Source organism: Eleutherodactylus coqui, chromosome 6 (assembly GCF_035609145.1).
Source record: "Eleutherodactylus coqui strain aEleCoq1 chromosome 6, aEleCoq1.hap1, whole genome shotgun sequence".
Lineage (NCBI taxonomy): Eukaryota > Metazoa > Chordata > Amphibia > Anura > Eleutherodactylidae > Eleutherodactylus > Eleutherodactylus coqui.
The window spans coordinates 183,643,007-183,661,739 of NC_089842.1; the positions used below are offsets into that span (position 1 = coordinate 183,643,007).

The 18,733-nt window shown below is 40.5% G+C and overlaps 1 protein-coding gene across 1 annotated transcript in view; it reads left to right on the forward strand.

Moving 5' to 3' along the window:
• The window catches only part of RAB15 (RAB15, member RAS oncogene family), a 49,032-nt gene extending 38,221 nt beyond the window's left edge, over positions 1–10,811 (forward strand). The window contains exons 6-7 of the mRNA XM_066605836.1: positions 4,441–4,506; positions 10,346–10,811. Of these exons, the coding sequence (XP_066461933.1) occupies positions 4,441–4,506; positions 10,346–10,501 (222 nt within the window). The 3' untranslated portion in view covers positions 10,502–10,811. The remainder of the gene's footprint in view (positions 1–4,440; positions 4,507–10,345) is intronic.
• The last annotated feature ends 7,922 nt before the right edge of the window (positions 10,812–18,733 follow it).

Below are 18,733 nucleotides of genomic sequence, written 5' to 3' on the forward strand. Positions count from 1 at the left end.
GACTGCCTATCAAGCCATCCCCTGCAATTTTTTGTTTGGATGAGTAATATCATCGGTAGCTCGTTCACTCTCGTGCAGCCTGGTTGAACGAGCCAATGTTTAAATGTTTGCCTGTTTAAACAAGAAATCTTTCAGTTTCACATTCGCTGTATGAGAAGGACTGAACAAGCGCTGTTTAAACCAAACGAGATGCAAACAAGTTAATGATTATGTGTGCATAAAATTAACGATGAGTGAAAAGTGAACGATTCTGGTTCGTTTGGTCATTGGTTCGCGTTTAGACCGAACGGTTATCGTGCACTTTTACTCATTTGGACGTTTTTTGAGCGCTAATCATTCCGTCTAAAAGCATCTTAGCGCTCCCAAAGTACAAGCGTGCTTTCACACATGAGAAATCCGCTGCGGAAATTCCACCACATTTATGAGGATATTTAGTATTTTAACTCTAGACGGGAAGACTGTTGGGCAAATGATGCCCGACACTTGTCCCCACATGGACTAAATCTCGTGCTTTTGCACAGGAGCAAGTATTCTTGCTTCACAGCGGGGCGGCTGGAGGAAATTTCACTCCTCGCTCTCCCCCGCCCCTCTCTATTCACATAACAGCGGCAATTCAGTACTGAACAGCTGCTACTTACACTGAACCATCATCGTTCAGGATTTTATGGAGCTTGAATGATGAGCAATGATCCTGAACGATGATCGTTCAGTGTAAGCAGCAGCCGTTCAGTACTGAACATCCGCTGTGTTAGTGAATGGCGAGGCGCGGGGGAGAGTGAGGAGAGAAATCTCCTGCAGCCACCCCACTGTGAAGCAAAGATACTTGCTCCTGTGCAAAAGCACGTGAGTGGGGATGAGTGTCAAGCATCGTTTGCCCGACGTTTGTCCTGTCTAAATGGGGCTTTACAAGGTTAAAACTTGCAGCAAATCTGAAACCCAATCTGTGGCAAAATCCATACCCTTTTATATGTAGATTTTCCCACTGTGAATTTGCTAAGGAAAGTCTGCAGCGAATATGCATTGTGTGAAAGTGCCCTTGGTTGTTGTCTCCTAAACTCCCATAGTCTTTCGAGGAGGGGGCCACACACATGCACATTCACCACTTCTCTATATAGGGGATCCGGTTGCGTTTGGTTTCCATTTGGGATGGCAATGCCCACCCCTTTTTTTTTTTTTTTCCATCCAGCCCCAAATACACCCTTTTAGTTGAGGTTTAACCCTTTCCAATCCACTGTCTGACCTCCGAAGACATGATTTAAGGCTGTACAGCTCCGATGTTGGAAGATGTCAGTCGAGGTTTTCTTACTGTATATTGCCAGCCTCTCTGCTGTCGGAGCCTATCCAACATGTCACCTCATGCAGTACTGGCTTTAGCCAGCATATAGCGCCATTGTATAACGACAGAAAGAGTAAGCCCCCTAGAAAAAACAGGATACAAATTGGATTGGAAAGGGTTAATAGAGCATTGAATTGCCCAAATATAAAAGCAGCTTAAAATAAATATAAAACCTTCTTGCAAATGCAAAATGACTAATTATTGTAAGAGTTTTTAAAAAAAATTCTTGTTCAGTGCTTTGAAACATCAGTGTGCTAAGTTCATCATTGTTCTAAATGCAAATCTGTTATTAATTTCAAATTACCGGAGACACTTCATGTCTCGACGTAGGTGCAGAGAACAAAAACCATTTCAAACCTAAAACTACTTTTAGACTCTTGAGAATTTTGAACACTAAGAAGTGTCTGGTGCACGTAGATATATATTAACCCTGTATTTTATTTTACAGGCAGTGTTCAAACATTGAACAACATTTTCAGTGGACCATGAACTAAGGAGGAAATGTATATACTGCAGATAAGTATGTATTAATTTGACAGTGTCAGTTTTTTTTGTATCTGATATCTTTATGCATGGCCATTTGTGTTCAATTCCTGGAAAACCCCTTTGAATTTACATACAGGACAAGGACCTAATTAAAAAAAAAACTACAAAGAATGAAAAATGTATCTGATTATTTTTTTTTTTTTGTCTAATCCGAACATCCTTGTCCGATAAGGAACTTCCCACCCTTAAGTTAAATTTTGCAGTTAATATTTAAACAGTGTTTATTGTGCACACATTTTATTGTTGGCGTTGCTCTTGTCTTCTGTATTAAAGAACGTAAAATGGAATCGATAGATTCAATTGTTTGTTTTCTTGCTGATCTTAATTTGAACATAAGACTTAACAGATTTCTATTTATTTATTTATTTATTTTTGAAAATGCTTCTCTCTATATATTAATGTGAGATTTTTGCGTAAGAGAGGTTCTCATGCTGTTACTAAGTAAATATTAGAATTATCAGCTCCAATTGGTTACACAGTCCGGCTACCTTGTATATCAACTCCTAATACTTGGCTGTGTAAACACATGATACAGCAATTTCTATTTTATTTCTTTGATGACCTGACATGTGAAAATGCAACACCTGTCTTTACTTCTTGGACTGAGCTGTATTAGAGCATGACTGTAAATATTATATTACTCAAGGCTACATTGGTATTATTGTATCTTGCCACCACCCGGAAGCCAAGGGTTTGACAGGGCTTGCATGGAGGAACGCCCCTGTCACACCCCTAGCTCCCGATTTGGGTGAATTTAGTAAGGCTCTAGCAGCAGCGTGTGCAGTGATTTTTGCCTGGCCTGGAGGGTTAGGGATTAGTCTTCCTGTTAGACTTACATTATTAGCTGTAAATGCAGAAGCCTTTACATCTATAAATGTAAGCCTCATAGGAAAATGAACCCTAACCCCCCATCCAGGCCAGGCAAAAATCATTACATTCGCTGCAGCTGTCCTAGCGATCCGTGAGTGGTCTGGGCGGCCACTTTTTTGCAGCCGCTGTGGCAGCTGCCAGCTCCATTCCGGCCAGCAATTGCCCCACTCACTAACTATTGGGGTCCGTTGTCTGTGTGCCTCAGCCGCCGCTCCCACTCTGGCCGTGGTCCTCCTGCTTGTCAGGACAGGACTTGGAGGATTTAACAGGGCCACTGCTCTCCGCCTCGCCGGTGTCTTCCGACACCTCTGTCTCTGCTGCTGCTTCCAGCCTCTGGCGCTTCTGGCTCTGCCTGCGTCAACGCTCTCTGCCTCGCTGCTGTCATCCTGCTCTGTCTGAATTTAGTAATGCCCCCCAGCCAATCAGAAGCTGGGGGCGTTACTAAATTGTTTGACAGCTGGTACCTTGTCACCACCCCTAACTTTCGATGGTGACAAGGTACAATAATATTGGATACTTTTACATAGTAACATAGTTTGTAAGGCTTTAAGAAAGACATTTGCCCATCTAGTTCAGTCTATTCCCCTCCTCCTCCACCCCCACCCCAATGTTGATTCAGAGAACTGAGAAAAACCTCATGACGTACGATCTATCATTTTGGAGTCGAGAAGGAATTATTTTTTTCCTCCTAAAATCTGACAACTGGAATAAGCCCTGGAACACCAACCCTTCTGAAGTAATCCATGGGTGGGTAGGGGGGAGAGAAGATGGTCCTGAGTAGGGTACCCTTCTCTGATGCTCATATGCCTCAGTAAGGCATAACTCCTTTAATCTAAAAAAACATCTTAAGTATCCTTGAGTAGTACTGTAATTTTAACCCCTGAGTGCTGGTATAGATTTTCTTATCCTGGTTTATTGAATAAAAAGGCCTCTGGGTCTTTTTAGATACAATTGGGCCCTCTCCAGATTGGATATCCTAGGTTATGGGAATATTGACTCCATGTGGATACTCTGTAAGCTCTCTTGGCTTTTTGGTGTAACAAGGAGTCCCATTTTTGGAACACCAGGTGACTTGTTCTTTCTTTCACGCGCTATGTTTTCCCATTAATGCAGACTTGAAGATGGATGGATGGATTATACCCCTTGAAAAATTCTAGGCTGATTATATTACAAAATTAATGTTTATAGTAATTGAAGAAGTCTCTATTAGGAGGAACCTGGAAGCTATTTTAAAAGACATTGGCTTTTGCTGTGTAGGTGCTAGTTCGTCTCCAGCCTTGTTGGCTAGAAAGCCCTACTGTATTCAGGTTCTTATTGGGCATGAGCAAGAGGCCCATCTGAGTCTCACTACATGCTATGCTTGTAGCAACAAAGGTTGTCTCTAAGGTAATTTTGCTTTTGGACACTGTACTTCAACTACAGAGAGATCAGACTAGTCATCGAAGTCACAACCATTGGATTTCTATTCTTTTTTTTTTTTTAGAAGTTTTTGTTTTTTATAGTCCTATCAAGAGACCTCATAAAGGACCCCTGTTGAAGTGAGTAAATGACTATTTATCAAGATTAAAAATTCCCCGTTGATGGGGCTTTAGCAGTGTATATTATAGGGCCGCAGAAGAAAATATTTCTTTTTGCCTTTCAATTTGCTGTTGTCAAAGCTGCTGACAAATTATTATTTTTTTTTAAAGCTTGCTGAAGAATATGGCATGGACTTCTATGAAACAAGTGCCTGCACCAACTATAACATAAAGGAGGTAGGAAAGTTGGCATATTAATGGCTCATAAGTGTATTTAATGTGCATTATGGAAGTAATTGAACTTGCACTATGCCCTGCTTCACCTTGATGATGCATTAATTCTGATTAAGTGGTATTCTGTCGCTTCAAAGTGAAAGTTAAATGCTTCATAAGGTGGTTAGCATGATTTTGCAATACGTTATAACTTGTTTTATGAAGCTGCAGATTGCATTAATATGTGGTCTCCCTCTCACACTTAGTTCTCCATTGGTATCCAGTGGTAACAACCTGTATGCTGCACTGTTTTAATGGCCAGGCATACTCTGTGCCTTCAACTTCTGTAATGATGACTGTTCGTACAGTTGTGAATTTCCTTTTTGTCATTAACTGGCAATGGGGCATTGTGGGAGATTTAGTTTTTGCATTCCCCAATGTCCATTTTAAATAACTGTGGAAATATGAAGCTGGCAGGAAAGCAGCAGTGATGCAGGTTGGCAAAAAATTGATCTGTACTGGAGTTCAGATTGACTACTTAATGTTTGGAATAATGGCAGTGAAAACGTTTTGGCGAGATGTTTAAAAGTACTAAACAATGAATTTACATAATGATAATGAACTAACAATAAGCAGTTCTGAAACTTGAGCTCAGGACTAGAACTACTTTGTAAAAAAAATAAATAGAAAAAAGTTGGAAGGGACCTCCAGTGTCATCGGGTACGACCCCCTGCTCAGTGCAAGATTCACCAATCCATCCCAGACAGATATTTGTCCAGCCTTTGTTTGAACACGCCCATTGAAAGAGAACTTACCACCTCCCGTGGTAACCTGTTCCACTCATTGATCACCCTCCCTGTCAGAATGTTTTTTTCTAATATCTAATCTGTGTCTCCTCCCTTTCAGTTTCATCCCATTGCTTCTAGTCTTTCCTTGTACAAATGAGAATAGGGCTGATCCCTATGCACTGTGACCACCCTTCAGATATTTGTAGACTGCTATTAAGTCTCCTCTCAGCCTTCCTTTTTGCAAGTTAAACATTCCCAGATCCTTTAACTGTTCCTCATAAGACATGATTTGCAGACCGCTCACCATCTTGGTAACTCTTCTCTGAACCTGCTCCAGTTTGTCGATGTCTCTTTTTAAAGTGGGGTGCCCAGAACTGGACACAGTATTCCAGATGAGGTCTGACTAAGGAAGAGTAGAGGGGGATAATGAGCACACTTGATCTAGACTCTATGCTTCTCTTAAGGCCTCATGTCCACTTGAAAAATACAATCCGCGCAGAATCTGCCGCGGATTTGCTTTAAATGTTTTTTGTTTTTTTTTACATGCAGATATCCGCACACATTGTTATCAATGTGATAGCGATGTTGCCGATCCGCGGCAGAATGGAGCATGCCGCGTTTTTTCTCCCGCGCGTAAAAAAATGCAATTCTTTTAAAATGCCATCCGCGGGTGCAAAAATTAAAGGGGTTGTCCCGCAAAACAAAGTGGGGGTATACACTTCTGTATGGCCATATTAATGCACTTTGTAATGTACATTGTGCATTAATTATGAGCCATACAGAAGTTATTCACTTACCTGTTCCGTTGCTAGCGTCCCCGTCTCCATGGTGCCGTCTAATCTTCAGCGTCTAATCGCCCGATTAGACGCACTTGCGCAGTCCGGTCTTCTCCCTTCTGAATGGGGCCGCTCGTGCCGGAGAGCGGCTCCTCGTAGCTCCGCCCCGTCACGTGTGCCGATTCCAGCCAATCGGGAGGCTGGAATCGGCAATGGACCGCACAGAAGACCTGCGGTCCACCGAGGGTGAAGATCCCGGCGGCCATCTTCACAAGGTAAGTCAGAAGTCACCGGAGCGCGGGGATTCGGGTAAGTACTGGACGGTTTGTTTTTTTTATGCCTGCATCGGGTTTGTCTCGCGCCGAACGGGGGGGCTATTGGAAAAAAAACAAAACCCCGTTTTGGCGCGGGACAACCCCTTTAATTTAATGGACCGCGGATGGCCAATGATTCCCTATGGGCTGCGGAATCCGCAATTTCATTTAGCTAGTGGACATGAGGCCTAACTCTCTTCTTGTGAGAACCACACTTAAACGGAGCATGCAAATTTGTTTTCTGGCCCAAAAGGTCCGCAAAACAAATCTGTATGCTTTAAGTCATGTGCAGACGCCCATGCTTCCCTATGGGGGGCTTGATTTGCAGATCTTCCGCAAATCCGGTCCACCCATGAACATTGGGCCTTTATACTTAGTTTACAACGTCAATTTAAGATGAGCGCAAGATTGAGTGAAACTAGATTAACTTAAGGCTGGGCTCACACGGTCCTAAGCAGAATATGCTAGCAGAGGCTAGCAGCGGATTACAGCTGTGACCCTGCGTGACGGCGAAATTGTACTGCACATGACCACATACTCACGCAGGCGGTCATGTGCAGTACACTCTCTCTTTTTTTTTTGTTTGTTTGTTTGTTTAATTTCCCACGCTACCGCTTGGCGATGACGTGGATATACCCGCTGCCGAAGCGCAATATAATTGCATATGGGCTATGGGTATATCTGCGACCCTAGAGATCAATGGGCTCTATGTCGTGGATATCTGCGGTAAAGTAAAGCATGCTGCATTTTACTTTCCCCTCGTGGATTACACAATTCCGACTCGCTAATGTGATCGGAACTGCATAATTCAATGCATTTGATTTGATCCGGGGATCAATCGCTCGCAGAATCCGCAATTGCTATTTGGTCGTGTGAGACCAGCCTAAGTTGCACACACTTCACATGCTAGGAAAGTACATACATGACACATTCATCAGTTTAACCCCTTTAGTGGAACGCTGTGGCATTGTGCTCTGCCTGCACAGTCCCACACAGAACCAGTGCAGGACTTTGAAAAACAGAAGCTGGGAGACATTGCCGATCTGCTGGCAATCTCCCGCTTCTGAATTCAAACTCCTGCACTGGTTTGTTTACAAGTTGCCATAGAGACCATTGGCTTGTCAGAAGCAAGCCAATGGTCTCTGTGGCAGGGAGAGCTGGTGCTGGCTGACAGAGGACAGCCAGGCACCAGTTCTTGGAGCAGAGATCAGAGAAAATCTCCGATCTCTGCTGTTAACCCTTTAAATGCTGCAGTCTGACTGCAGCATGTAAAGGACTATCAGACCCCCGGAATGTGATCAGGGGGTCCTAATGGGTCTCTGTGGAAGTCCCCTAAAGGGACAAGAAGAAGAGAAAAAAAGTAAAAAAAAAAAAAAAAGTTAAAAAATGATTAAAAAAATAAAAACAAAAGCACTTGTCTCCCTTTACTTTGTAAAAAATTTTAAATAAAATTACACATGTTAGTATATTATTTAACCCCTTACTGACACGGACCCTTTTTCTTTTTTTCCTTCCCGTTTAAAAAATCATAACTCCTTTATTTATCAATCGACGTCGCCATATAATGTACTGAAAAACTTTCACCAAATTCTAAGTGGAGTAAAATGAAAAAAAAAATTACATTCCGCCATCTTTCAGTGCACTTTGTTTCTACGGTGCACAAACTGCAACAAAAATGACCTGATAACTTTATTCTATGGGTCAGTACGATTACTACGATACCAAACATGTATAGTTTATTTTTTTTTTTCTGTAGTACGTTTAATTGTTTAAAATTATTTTCTGCTGCATCTTCTGCGTGCAATAACGTTATTATTTTTCTGTCAACGTACTTGAGCAAGGGCTCATTTTTTTGTGAGATGTCGTGTAGTTTACGTTAGTGCTAATTCGGAATACATACGACTTTTTGATCGCTTTTTATTGCATTTTTTCTGGGAGACAGGGTGACGAAAAAAGTGCATTTGTGGCGTTTTTAATTTATTTTTTCGAACCACGTTCACCGTGCGGGGTAAATAATGCACTGCTTTGATAGATCTGTCATTTATGGATGCGGCGATACCAAATATGTATTTTTCTTTTATGATTTTAGACTTTTTTATTTATTATGGATATGGCAAAAGGGGGGGTGATTAAAACAAAAAAAGTACGAAAAGTTTAAAAGTGAGAAAGTCGTGAAAAAGAAAAAAAACTATTACAATTTGGTATTGTCATAATCGGACCGGCCTGTAGAATTACTTTAATATATTTATACTGCTCAGAGAATGCAGTGAAAACTAAAAATAAAAAGCATGCCAGAATTACAGATTTTGTTAATCTTGCCACTAGAAAAAATGGAATAAAAAGTAATCAAAATTTTACATGTTCCAAAAAATTAGATAAATGAAGACTAGAGTCCAACCCGCAAAAAACACGGCCTTCTGGGGCTCTGGCAATGGAAGGAAAAAAATAATACGGCTCTTGGAATGTGGCGACACAAAAGCAAACCTTTAAGAAAAAAAAGTTTTAAATGTACCAAAATGGCAAAACATAAAAACAGTATAAACTTTGTGTCGCCGGAATTGTGTTGACTCAGAGAATGTTATTACATTATTCTGCACGCTGAATCTCCCTACAAATCTTTTTACAAAAGTTATACAATACATTATATATACCATCAAAAAGTACAACTTGTCCCACAAAAAACAAGCCCTTATATGGCTGTGTCAATGGAAAAATGAAAAAGTTATGGCATGACTGCAAAATTAGTTGAAATTAAATTATTAGACCATTTAAAAAACCTGCCCTGGTGGGTACGACAGGGTGGTAAGAAAGCCGCCACTCAAGGGGTTAAGCCTTATGTCCACGGTTAAAATAAGATTTTAAATCCGCAGCGTTTTTCCCGCAGCGTGATCCGCGCCCAATAGGGATGCATTGGACACCCGTAGGTAGTTAAATACCTGCTGATGTCATTTTCCCTTCAGGCGTGGATTGCATCTGCGGGAAAACACCCGTGGCATGCTCCATTTTAGTGCAGGTCTCCCGCAGGCTTCTATAGAAGCCGTCCGGATCCGCGGAACAACCGTAACTGAATTTCTGCTCTCCTGCGCGGTAGTGCGGGAGAGCAGGAGTTAAAAAAACATAAAAAGGAGTGCCTGGCACATGCGTGCGGCACGCTGCCGGCGTGCATCCGCCGGGCCGAAGAAAGAAGATCTGGCTGCGACGGAGGGAAGATCCGCAGCATCCGGACAGGTGAGTTTAATATTATTTTTAGCCTCATGTCGCCGGGAAAGGAGGGACTCGCTGCAGGATTCTGCATGGATAATCCGCGGCGGGCCTGATTTTTTTTTTCCCCGTGGACATGAGGCCTTAAACTACTCGTAAGTGCATCTTGCAGAAATATTCCGCATGTGTGAAAGCTCCCTCAGGGTACTGCCACAAAACATAATCGATGCGAAATTGCATGTGTAAAATCCACAGCATTTAAAAAGTGGATGAAATGTTAATAAATCTTATCCACATGCTCTGGGTTAGTCCGTGCTGAATTCATAGCTAATTGACCTGAAGTATGGACTTTAAATCAGCAATATGTCCAGTTGTTTGCAGGGTGAATTCCTCTGCAAATTCACAACAAAATCCACAACAATCCGCGTATAACGCGTGCAGTTTTGGCCAGACTCAACTTGAATTTGTCAGTGGATTGAGTCTGGCAAAAACTTTGGATTGTTGTGAATTTAGTTGTGAATTTGTAGAGGAATTCACTCCGAATTTTCTATGTGGAAATTCCACCTAGTTTGGCTTTACACTAAATCTTGGCTTCACTTTCACTATATTTAGGTGTTCAGACCAAGTTGCTGCTGACAGAATAAAGGGCCAAAAAGGTCCCCGATTTGTCACTGACTTACCCCTTGCCTCAGTAACCACCTCAGTCTGACACTGTCTTTAAGGATTGTTTATTGTAGTGTTCTGCTGTCTCAAATACATTTTTCTGTCTGTTTTTGTGTTCTAGTCCTTCACTCGACTGACAGAGTTGGTCCTAATGGCTCATAAGAAAGAATTAGACGGCTTACGCATTGCATCCAACAACGAACTGAATCTAGCTGAGCTTGAGGACGATGGCCGCAAAGCTGATGGAACAGCAAATTCCAAGTCCTGTTGGTGCTAGGTTTTCCCTCCTAGAAAAAGAGACCTAGGTGGAAGATTCAACAGAAAAGGCGCATTTCAAATATTCTACTCTGAAAGCACTGTTCGTGGTTGTCGGCAATTCAAAACTAATAATCATGAAAGCCCAAGTTATGGCTAAATATATTTATTTTTTGCAAATGTAACGAGAAAAATCTCATGTTGTTCAGTTGGGGAAATAAAAGCAAACCGGGGGCGGAAATTTTGCGGCACTTCTATGGCAAATTCTGCAGCACTTCCAAAACGGAGTCAAAATCTGCATCATGGGTGCGGATTTTGACTTGAAATCTGCAGCAGCCCTCACCTCGCAAAAAATTGGGAGGTGATGGGAGCGCTGTATCTTCCAAAATCTGCTGCAAATACGCAGCTGTTTTAGAGTCAAAATCCAAACCATCAGATTTTGAGCTTTGGATGTGGAATGTTTGCAGCATTTCCGCCCCATGTGAACATATACCCAAAGAGTGTGTTAACACATAGCTGGCTTGCTGCCGATTTTATCCCTTCAATTTTGAATTCATTTGAAAGGGTGAAATCTGCACCGAAATCTGCTACCAAATCAGTAACCAATATGCTATGTGCGAACGCACCCTTATCCATAAGTGATAAACCACAATATGTTACAATTATTTATAGGGATCATTTCAAACCATTTTTCTATCTGTACATGGGCAAGTTGCAATGAAAAATGTTAGTAAATCTGATCCACATGATATCCAATGATAAAGTTTTAAACCTTTACCACACTAGAATAGCTGGCTTTGAAATGGTGAGCTGTCAGGAACCCTCTTCACATTCTCATTTTATAATCATGATTTATGAAAAGCCTTTTATTTAAGGCTATTAGAAATACTTTTATGTATCCCATGCTCTCGGTCTTCACCAAATGTTCTATGGGAAGAAAAGCAGGTTTTTTAAAATGGATATGAGACCTAAACAATAAAATAGTCTATGAATAATTCTCTAGTAATATTCCTAAATACAAAGTATGGCTTTGAATTTTTGGATTTCCGTGGATAACTGATCGGCCCCAATGAGGGTTCATTCACAAGGGTGTATGTGCCCCACGTACTACGTGTGTTTTTCATGCATGTAAAATACTCAGTACACAGCAAATACGCACATACATGCATATTTGCTGCGCACATTTAATCCCCATAGCCTATATTTGTGCTCACTGGGCACCAAAATAGGACATATTGATTTTTTTTTTTCACGCACGTAATGCGTACGTGAAAACACAGGTGAGATTGGCCAAATAGAAATCAATGGGCTTTTAACACCATGTATTACGAACGTGAAAAACACTCACCTAATGAGCGACCTATGCCTGTGTGAGTGAGCTCTAAGTATTTTTGCACTATTTGCCCCTACTTGTGGTGATATAGCAATCATTGGCTCTTTGTACACCTGAATGCTTATGCTAGATACAATGATGAGATTTCTGAACTAGAATGACTGTCTTTTCAAACAACACGATGACTAGATGAATGATTTGGCTGTGATTAATATACTAAAAGTTTCTTGTCTAGCTCTGTCATCACCTAAACATCTGTGCATCGGTTGGAACTTAGAAAGTAACAAGTTTGGTACTCTGTTATCCAGTGAAGCAAAATGTGATTGTTCTCAGTAAGAGAAACCAAGTAATCTTGTAGATATGATACCTTTTAATGGCCAACAAAAATATATGATGTTATAGCAAGCTTTAGAACTTACTTGGAGTTCTTAAGCCTGAAGCAGAACCCTGCATTGGTTTGAAAGCTCGCTATAACATCATGTATTTTGTTAGCCATTAAAAGGTATCAGATCTACCAGATGACTTGGTTTCTCTTACTGAGAACAATCACATTTTGGTTGGAAGTTGTAACCTTTTATATAAAAGGACAAATCCAGCCATGTTCCTCCATGATAACTTTGCTATCTCAGGTTTTACACTGTATATCTGAATATTGCTAGAAGAATAGTTAAACAATGTTTGCAATTTAGACTCTCAGAAGGATTTACACCTCCCATGGTCCCTCTTAACTGACTGCACTGATTAACACACGTTCTGCTACAGCCACTCTTTGAAGTTTGGAACGGCAATCAGAGGGTACCCACTAGTTGTATTACGGCATACAACAGATGGAAGGTCTGTCTCCATAAACCACTCATGCAATCTGTAATGTAAACTATATTACTATTCACAGGAACATTAATTCCTGCAACTACTTTCTTCAACACTGTGCAGAAATGTCCCTTTGTAAAATCAAGTTACTGTAATTGGTATGAATGTTTGCTAATATTCAGATTTTTTTCTAGAAAATAGGCCTTTGTCCAGCCCTGGAACTGTGCCACACTTGTCCATGGCCTGTGTCTGTTATTACACCTTGGCTCTATTGAAGTGAATGGGACTGATCTGCGATACCAGACACAGCCATGCAGCCATTTGTTTCTAACGCTGGACAACCTCTTTATTTTAAGCTTTGGCCTTCCCATCTTTCCAATATAGCTGCTCAGAAAAGGCTTAGTTTTCCTGAACCCAATAAAGTTCTTGTGCTACCCCCTAATACCAAATTACTAGTGTTGCTTGGCATTTAAAGTTTTCTTTTTGAAGAGTTTGAGGATAAAAGCGTAATTGCTAACTAGACTTCAAATTAGGAGAATACCGATCAGGAGCTGCAGAGCTAAGTGAATTCTCTACCCTCTAAATTGTCATTCAGACTTGGCAAACATTTGCTTGTAGGAGTTGACAAGCGGTGACACCCATGGATGCTTTTATATTAAGTCGTTCTGGAACTCTGAGCATGATGACCATTTTGCTGAATTCCTGGACAACCCCTTTAACAGTCTGTGGAAACCCATACTAGAATGTAATAATGCATCTCTATTCTCTAGAGCAGAGGGGGAAGTGGGTGGAGCCTTGCACCACACTTTTTCTTCCTGTTGGGCCTAAACGAACAGTATGGCATTGCGCTTCGCCCTTTGTATGAATGTTGCAGCAGTCAAGCATGCACTGTACTGCTCCATTCATCTCTATGGGACTGCAGAACGCAGTTGAGCATTGTTCAACTCCCTAACCAACCACAGGTCTTTGGCTCTGAAATGGCAATAAGGCTATTGACCATTTCAAAATGTCTGCTGGCAATGTGCTGATAACTCCTGTCTATGGCTGGCATTAACCACTGCTTATTGGTTTTGAAGGCATAGCAGATCTTGCATTGTAGTAGCACCATTTTTACTTGAGAAGGTGTCGGTCTAGCATAAATAAAGCTTATTTATTAAATTGCATAATCATTCAAAATTCTGCAGTAACAAAACCTCTGATCAATGAGTAGATGTTGAGGAGATTTACATTTTATACACCAGTACATTTTTATAAACCATATCCAAAATCAAAATACATAGGATTAAGCTGAGCTGCATTTGGCACGAAGTGCCACATCCTATTTTTGTCTTTGAATACACCTTTCGGGCCGAACCAAATACTTGGTAAGACTCTCTAAAATGTGTTTGTTTTTTTTTAAACTAAAACTTTCTAAGAGAGTACTTATTCCATCTGAACATAGAGGAATATATGAACTTTCCCTACAAGTTTGATACATTTTTCAATGGTGTATATATGAATAGTTCTCGTAATTCAGGAACATTGGACCTCCTTTATCGGAATGCTCTAAAACTGAGACTTACTTTGTGGCTCATGGCAACCAATCAGAAAGACTCATTTTTCCACAACAGCTTCAGACATGCAAGTGAATCTTTTGATTGGGTGCTATGGGCAGCAAGGATATTCTTGCTGTTAGGTAGTTTTGATAATTGAGTCCCATTGTTTCTTTGAGTGGTTGCAGGTTCATGGGTAAGGCTTCAACAATTACGGTGATGGTAGTTATGACCTCTTCAATGGGTGTTCCAATATTGTTTACATTAAAGAAGTGCCCAGTATCAACCGTTGTAAATTAAATCTTTAGGTAGGTTTTATATATTATCTAACTCGTATCCAAAGTATTGAACATTGAGACCTATGAGGGTGGTCTTCCTTGATTCTTCTCTGTGGCAAAGAAGTTTTCCCGAAAAGTAATTGGTCCGAATTAATACTCTCACCAAATAACAACTAACAGAAAAGTCTTTTCACATATCCTGTTTCTTATCAGTACTTTATAAGTGTTAGTCTAGGATCTGGTGGCAAAAAGTCATCTGCATCACATGTGGCCAAATGCCAGTATTGACAAGGCTTTTACAAAACATGGTATTTGTGATCTGTATTGTACAGAAATGTTTTTTTTCCCCTCATTAGTCTTAACATGTCATTTGTACTTGCTGTGCTTTGATGCTGAATTAAATATTGTTTTCTACCATGTTGACGTAGGTCATTTTGAACCGAGACAATCGTTTAGTGTATCGGCATGTTTACAGACTGTTTTTATGTTTACGGTGTTTGGAAGCGGAAACACCACAGACAGACGTCAAACATAACATTACCAAAAGCTGACTGCTCTTTAAAAATAAATATCTATTTTACATCAATGGTCTCTTGCTGTCATTTGTTTGTGGTTTGCAAAATGCATTTGACTGAACAAAACTAATGGAGGTGTTTTTAATGTGAGTGAGCTTTTTTCCATCAATTACTAGGTGTCACATTATAGTTGAGAATCTCTTCCCTTCACCCATCTTCAGTGCTTTTCTGTACCTACCAAGACTACTAGGTGGACAAGCAGTCTGGCGTTTACGAGGAGGCTGTTGAATGCTTGGGCTAGCAATAGGGTCTTTGTTGGATTCAACGAGGCGCCATAGGCTCAACAAAGCTTCGTTGACCTCCCTCATAATGTTGTGCTTTTAGATGTTATATGGGCAGCAGTTCCTAGTCCACAAAGTCTCTAGAATCTAAGAGAAACCCATGTAGGACAAATGAGTGTGCCGCTTCTGCTGTATTGTATATGCCAATAAAAGGGTAGCTGGAGAAATGCAGCCACAATTTACTGAGGGTTAACAAGATTTCATGATTTGGGTCCAACTTAAAAAGTAATATGTAGACAGGTCATGTTTTCAGGATTTCCTACACAGGTGATGTAAATATCAGTTTCACAATATTCATAGTTTGAGCCGCTGTTGTGGTCCTAACCCTGATGGCCCTTGATAGCCAATAGCTACATGATCTTGCCTGCAAGATTGTGCAGCCATTAGGCGCTGCTGGTGGGTGGACTTTTGGCTACATTGCAGTTACTGCAACGTTGGCTCGTGCCCTTAAAATCATGACCTGTTGTGGGTACTCCACTGTTGAAGAAGAATCAATATCTGCAAGGTTTGTAAAATGGAGCATTTTGAAAATGGGCATCTTATGCGTGAGTGCACTACCATGTGATTTCAAACACATTGAAATAGGATTCCCAAGATGGAAATACTCCTTTTAGGTCTTATTCACATGATCGTATATAAGTTTCTATTTAGCTCTGTCCAAAAATCATTCAAAAATTGCAACTATCTGAAGCATGGGATCACAATGTTTTCATTCCGATGAGTGATTAGCTGTGTTTTAAAAAAAGAGGGTGAGGGAGTTTCCCTGCATCCAATGCTGGTAAAAAGAAGACAGCTGGCTCTATTTAGGCATTAGCAATCTTTCCCAAGGAATTGTGCCAACTGAGGCATTTCTACGTTGCAGCATATTTTTTTTGCCGATGTGCTGTAGCCGCCCGTGCGAATAGCAGAAAATATGCGGCTAAAGATCAGGATTTGCCCGCGGCTATTTTTCATGCTTTTTTTTTGGTTTGTTTTGGTTTTTTTTCCAGTGAGTATAGCCGAACGTAAAAAATGCATATGATCGTGTGAAGGGGGCCATAATCCTAGAATGGAATAAAGGGCCAAGAAGGAAGAATCTTGTTCAGTAGGCAATAAATGAGAGAACAGGTTTGGTTTAAAAATAAGCTTGTCAAAAACAATTGGGAGAAAGCAGCAGGTTATATAGTAAAAGTTCCTTTCCACGGGGCGATTTATTGCCTGGATTATCACTGAAAATCGCAAATTTGGGCGATAGTGGTCCATGTGTACAAGCTGCCACAACATGGCACTGAGTAAGAAATCGCTGACTTGTTGAAATGGCTTGGTTTTTGGTGACTATTGGCCCGTAAAAATAGGAGCTGCTCCATCTTTGAGCGACTTCTGTTTACTGTCAATGGAGGCAGGGAGACGATGACTATGACCATCATCATCATCATCATGATCTTTATTTGTATAGCACCAACTTCTTCCACAGCGCAGAATGATCCCAGACCACTCCGCCTCCATTCACTTGAAGAGCTATCGCTCTTCTGTAAAGCACAGGAACAATAGTCACTGGTTTGCCTGTCGGGCACATGCTCTTGACAGTCATACCATGTAAGACCTTATTAACAGGGAACACAACCAGGAACCGATGTCTGAGAGACAAAGTATTTCGCTGCAACAGTGGCTTGTGGTCTTGCAGCAGAGACAGAATCTTGGGAAGATGTGTAAAAGATAAAGGATAATGAAAATTCCCCAACTATTACATTTTTGGAATGTTTTGGTTGCATAACAGAATTCAAAGTATTTCTTTTGAATGATGGAACAGGCACTTTCCCTGCTTGGATTTGCACACAACAGTATGGATTCTAATGCCAGCTCCCAAGTACAACCGTCAGTATCTTCTCTGTAAGGCTGAACATGAATACTAATATATATATATATATTTTATATTTATATTTTATTTTTTTTTGTATTTTTTTGTATTTTTTTTTTTTTTAACATTCTGCAAATGGACATCGACACCCAGAAAATAGTCATTTAGTCCATTGATGCTTAAAAGTAGATAAGTTCCTTACATGATTAGCAATCAAATGCTCTATAACACAGTTAAATTGAATAGTTTGTATGACCTAAAAATGGAGGTGGTATCGGAATTTTTCAATCTTCTAGCTATGCAGAGCCTAGAGACTGTCAGTGCATGAACTAGAATAATAATATTCTTTTAGAAAGCATCTCTAGACCGAAGGATGATAAATCTACATTTGGTCCCTAGCGCATATCATGCTTCAAGAGCAGAGGCGTAACTTGAAGCTTTTGGGCCCCAATGCAAAAATCTGTAACGGCCCCCAACTATAATGCTTTAGTCATAGTACTGGACTCCCTATATGAAGAGGAGAGGCCTTATCGGCTCCCTAAGGTTCTTGGGCCAGAGTGCAACCGCATACCCTGCATCCTCTATAGTTAGCCAGCGTAATCAAGAGTTTCTTAAGTAGGTCCTAGACTAATAACCAAATTGGTTGGTGATTATCACAACTGCACCAAACATGGAGTAAGCAGCCTACTTATTTAGCCTGTTTATTAGATTTCCAACATAAATGAGAAAAAGATGGATTTATTTTTAGATGGTAGGGGGTGAAATACTACCTATACAAGAGTTTCCTTGAAACTCCTTTAGTGATTCACACGTTAGGAGGAGTTATTTTGGTCACAGAAGTTAAAGCCCACTGGTTCTCCGAGTAAGTGCTTTGGCGTTCTGTCTTCCATTTTAATTGAAAGGGTAGATTAGAAGGTATATATTGTGATAAAAGTGCTGTACAAGTCTTAGATATGCCTTTCTTACACTTATGGGGATTCAAAAAGTACCGCTCACATATCTCTAACTCTATGTTACTAGAATAAGGAACTTTGTTGAGCCGATGTAGCCTACTAAGTTGGGACTGCAAGGATAAAGAAAATTGTCTAATCTTTTATCATAAGAAGCTTGCTTAATAAAATTACTTTTAATTGTGGTCTTAGGAGTGTGACAAGATTGCTACCAGTAAGTCCACATGTAAGGCAATAGTTTTAAAATTATCTTGAAAACAGAAGAATTCCTGGAAGGGTCCATTAATTTTCCCTCCAATGTAAAAAACTGTACTCTATAACATCCCTTCGTGTTGAAGGTGAGAGAGATTTAGTCTTAGGCAGACATTTGCTCATAATCGATGAGATCAGCTTGTGATAAATCACGACTAAGGCACATAAACATCCACTAGGAACTCTTTCAGAGTTTGACTTCACAGACTTAGAAATTCCTCCAAAGCGTGCATTATTTCTGCGTGACCTATTTTCCATATCTCTTGTTTTAAGCTTAAGCATCTCTACCTCCTCGTCTTAATTGTTAGACAGATCCCCAAGCTCATTACGGGCGGTTGTTAGTTCTCCCATTTTATTTTCTATATGAGATAAGCGTTCTCCCAGGACTCGTATCACGATCTAAATT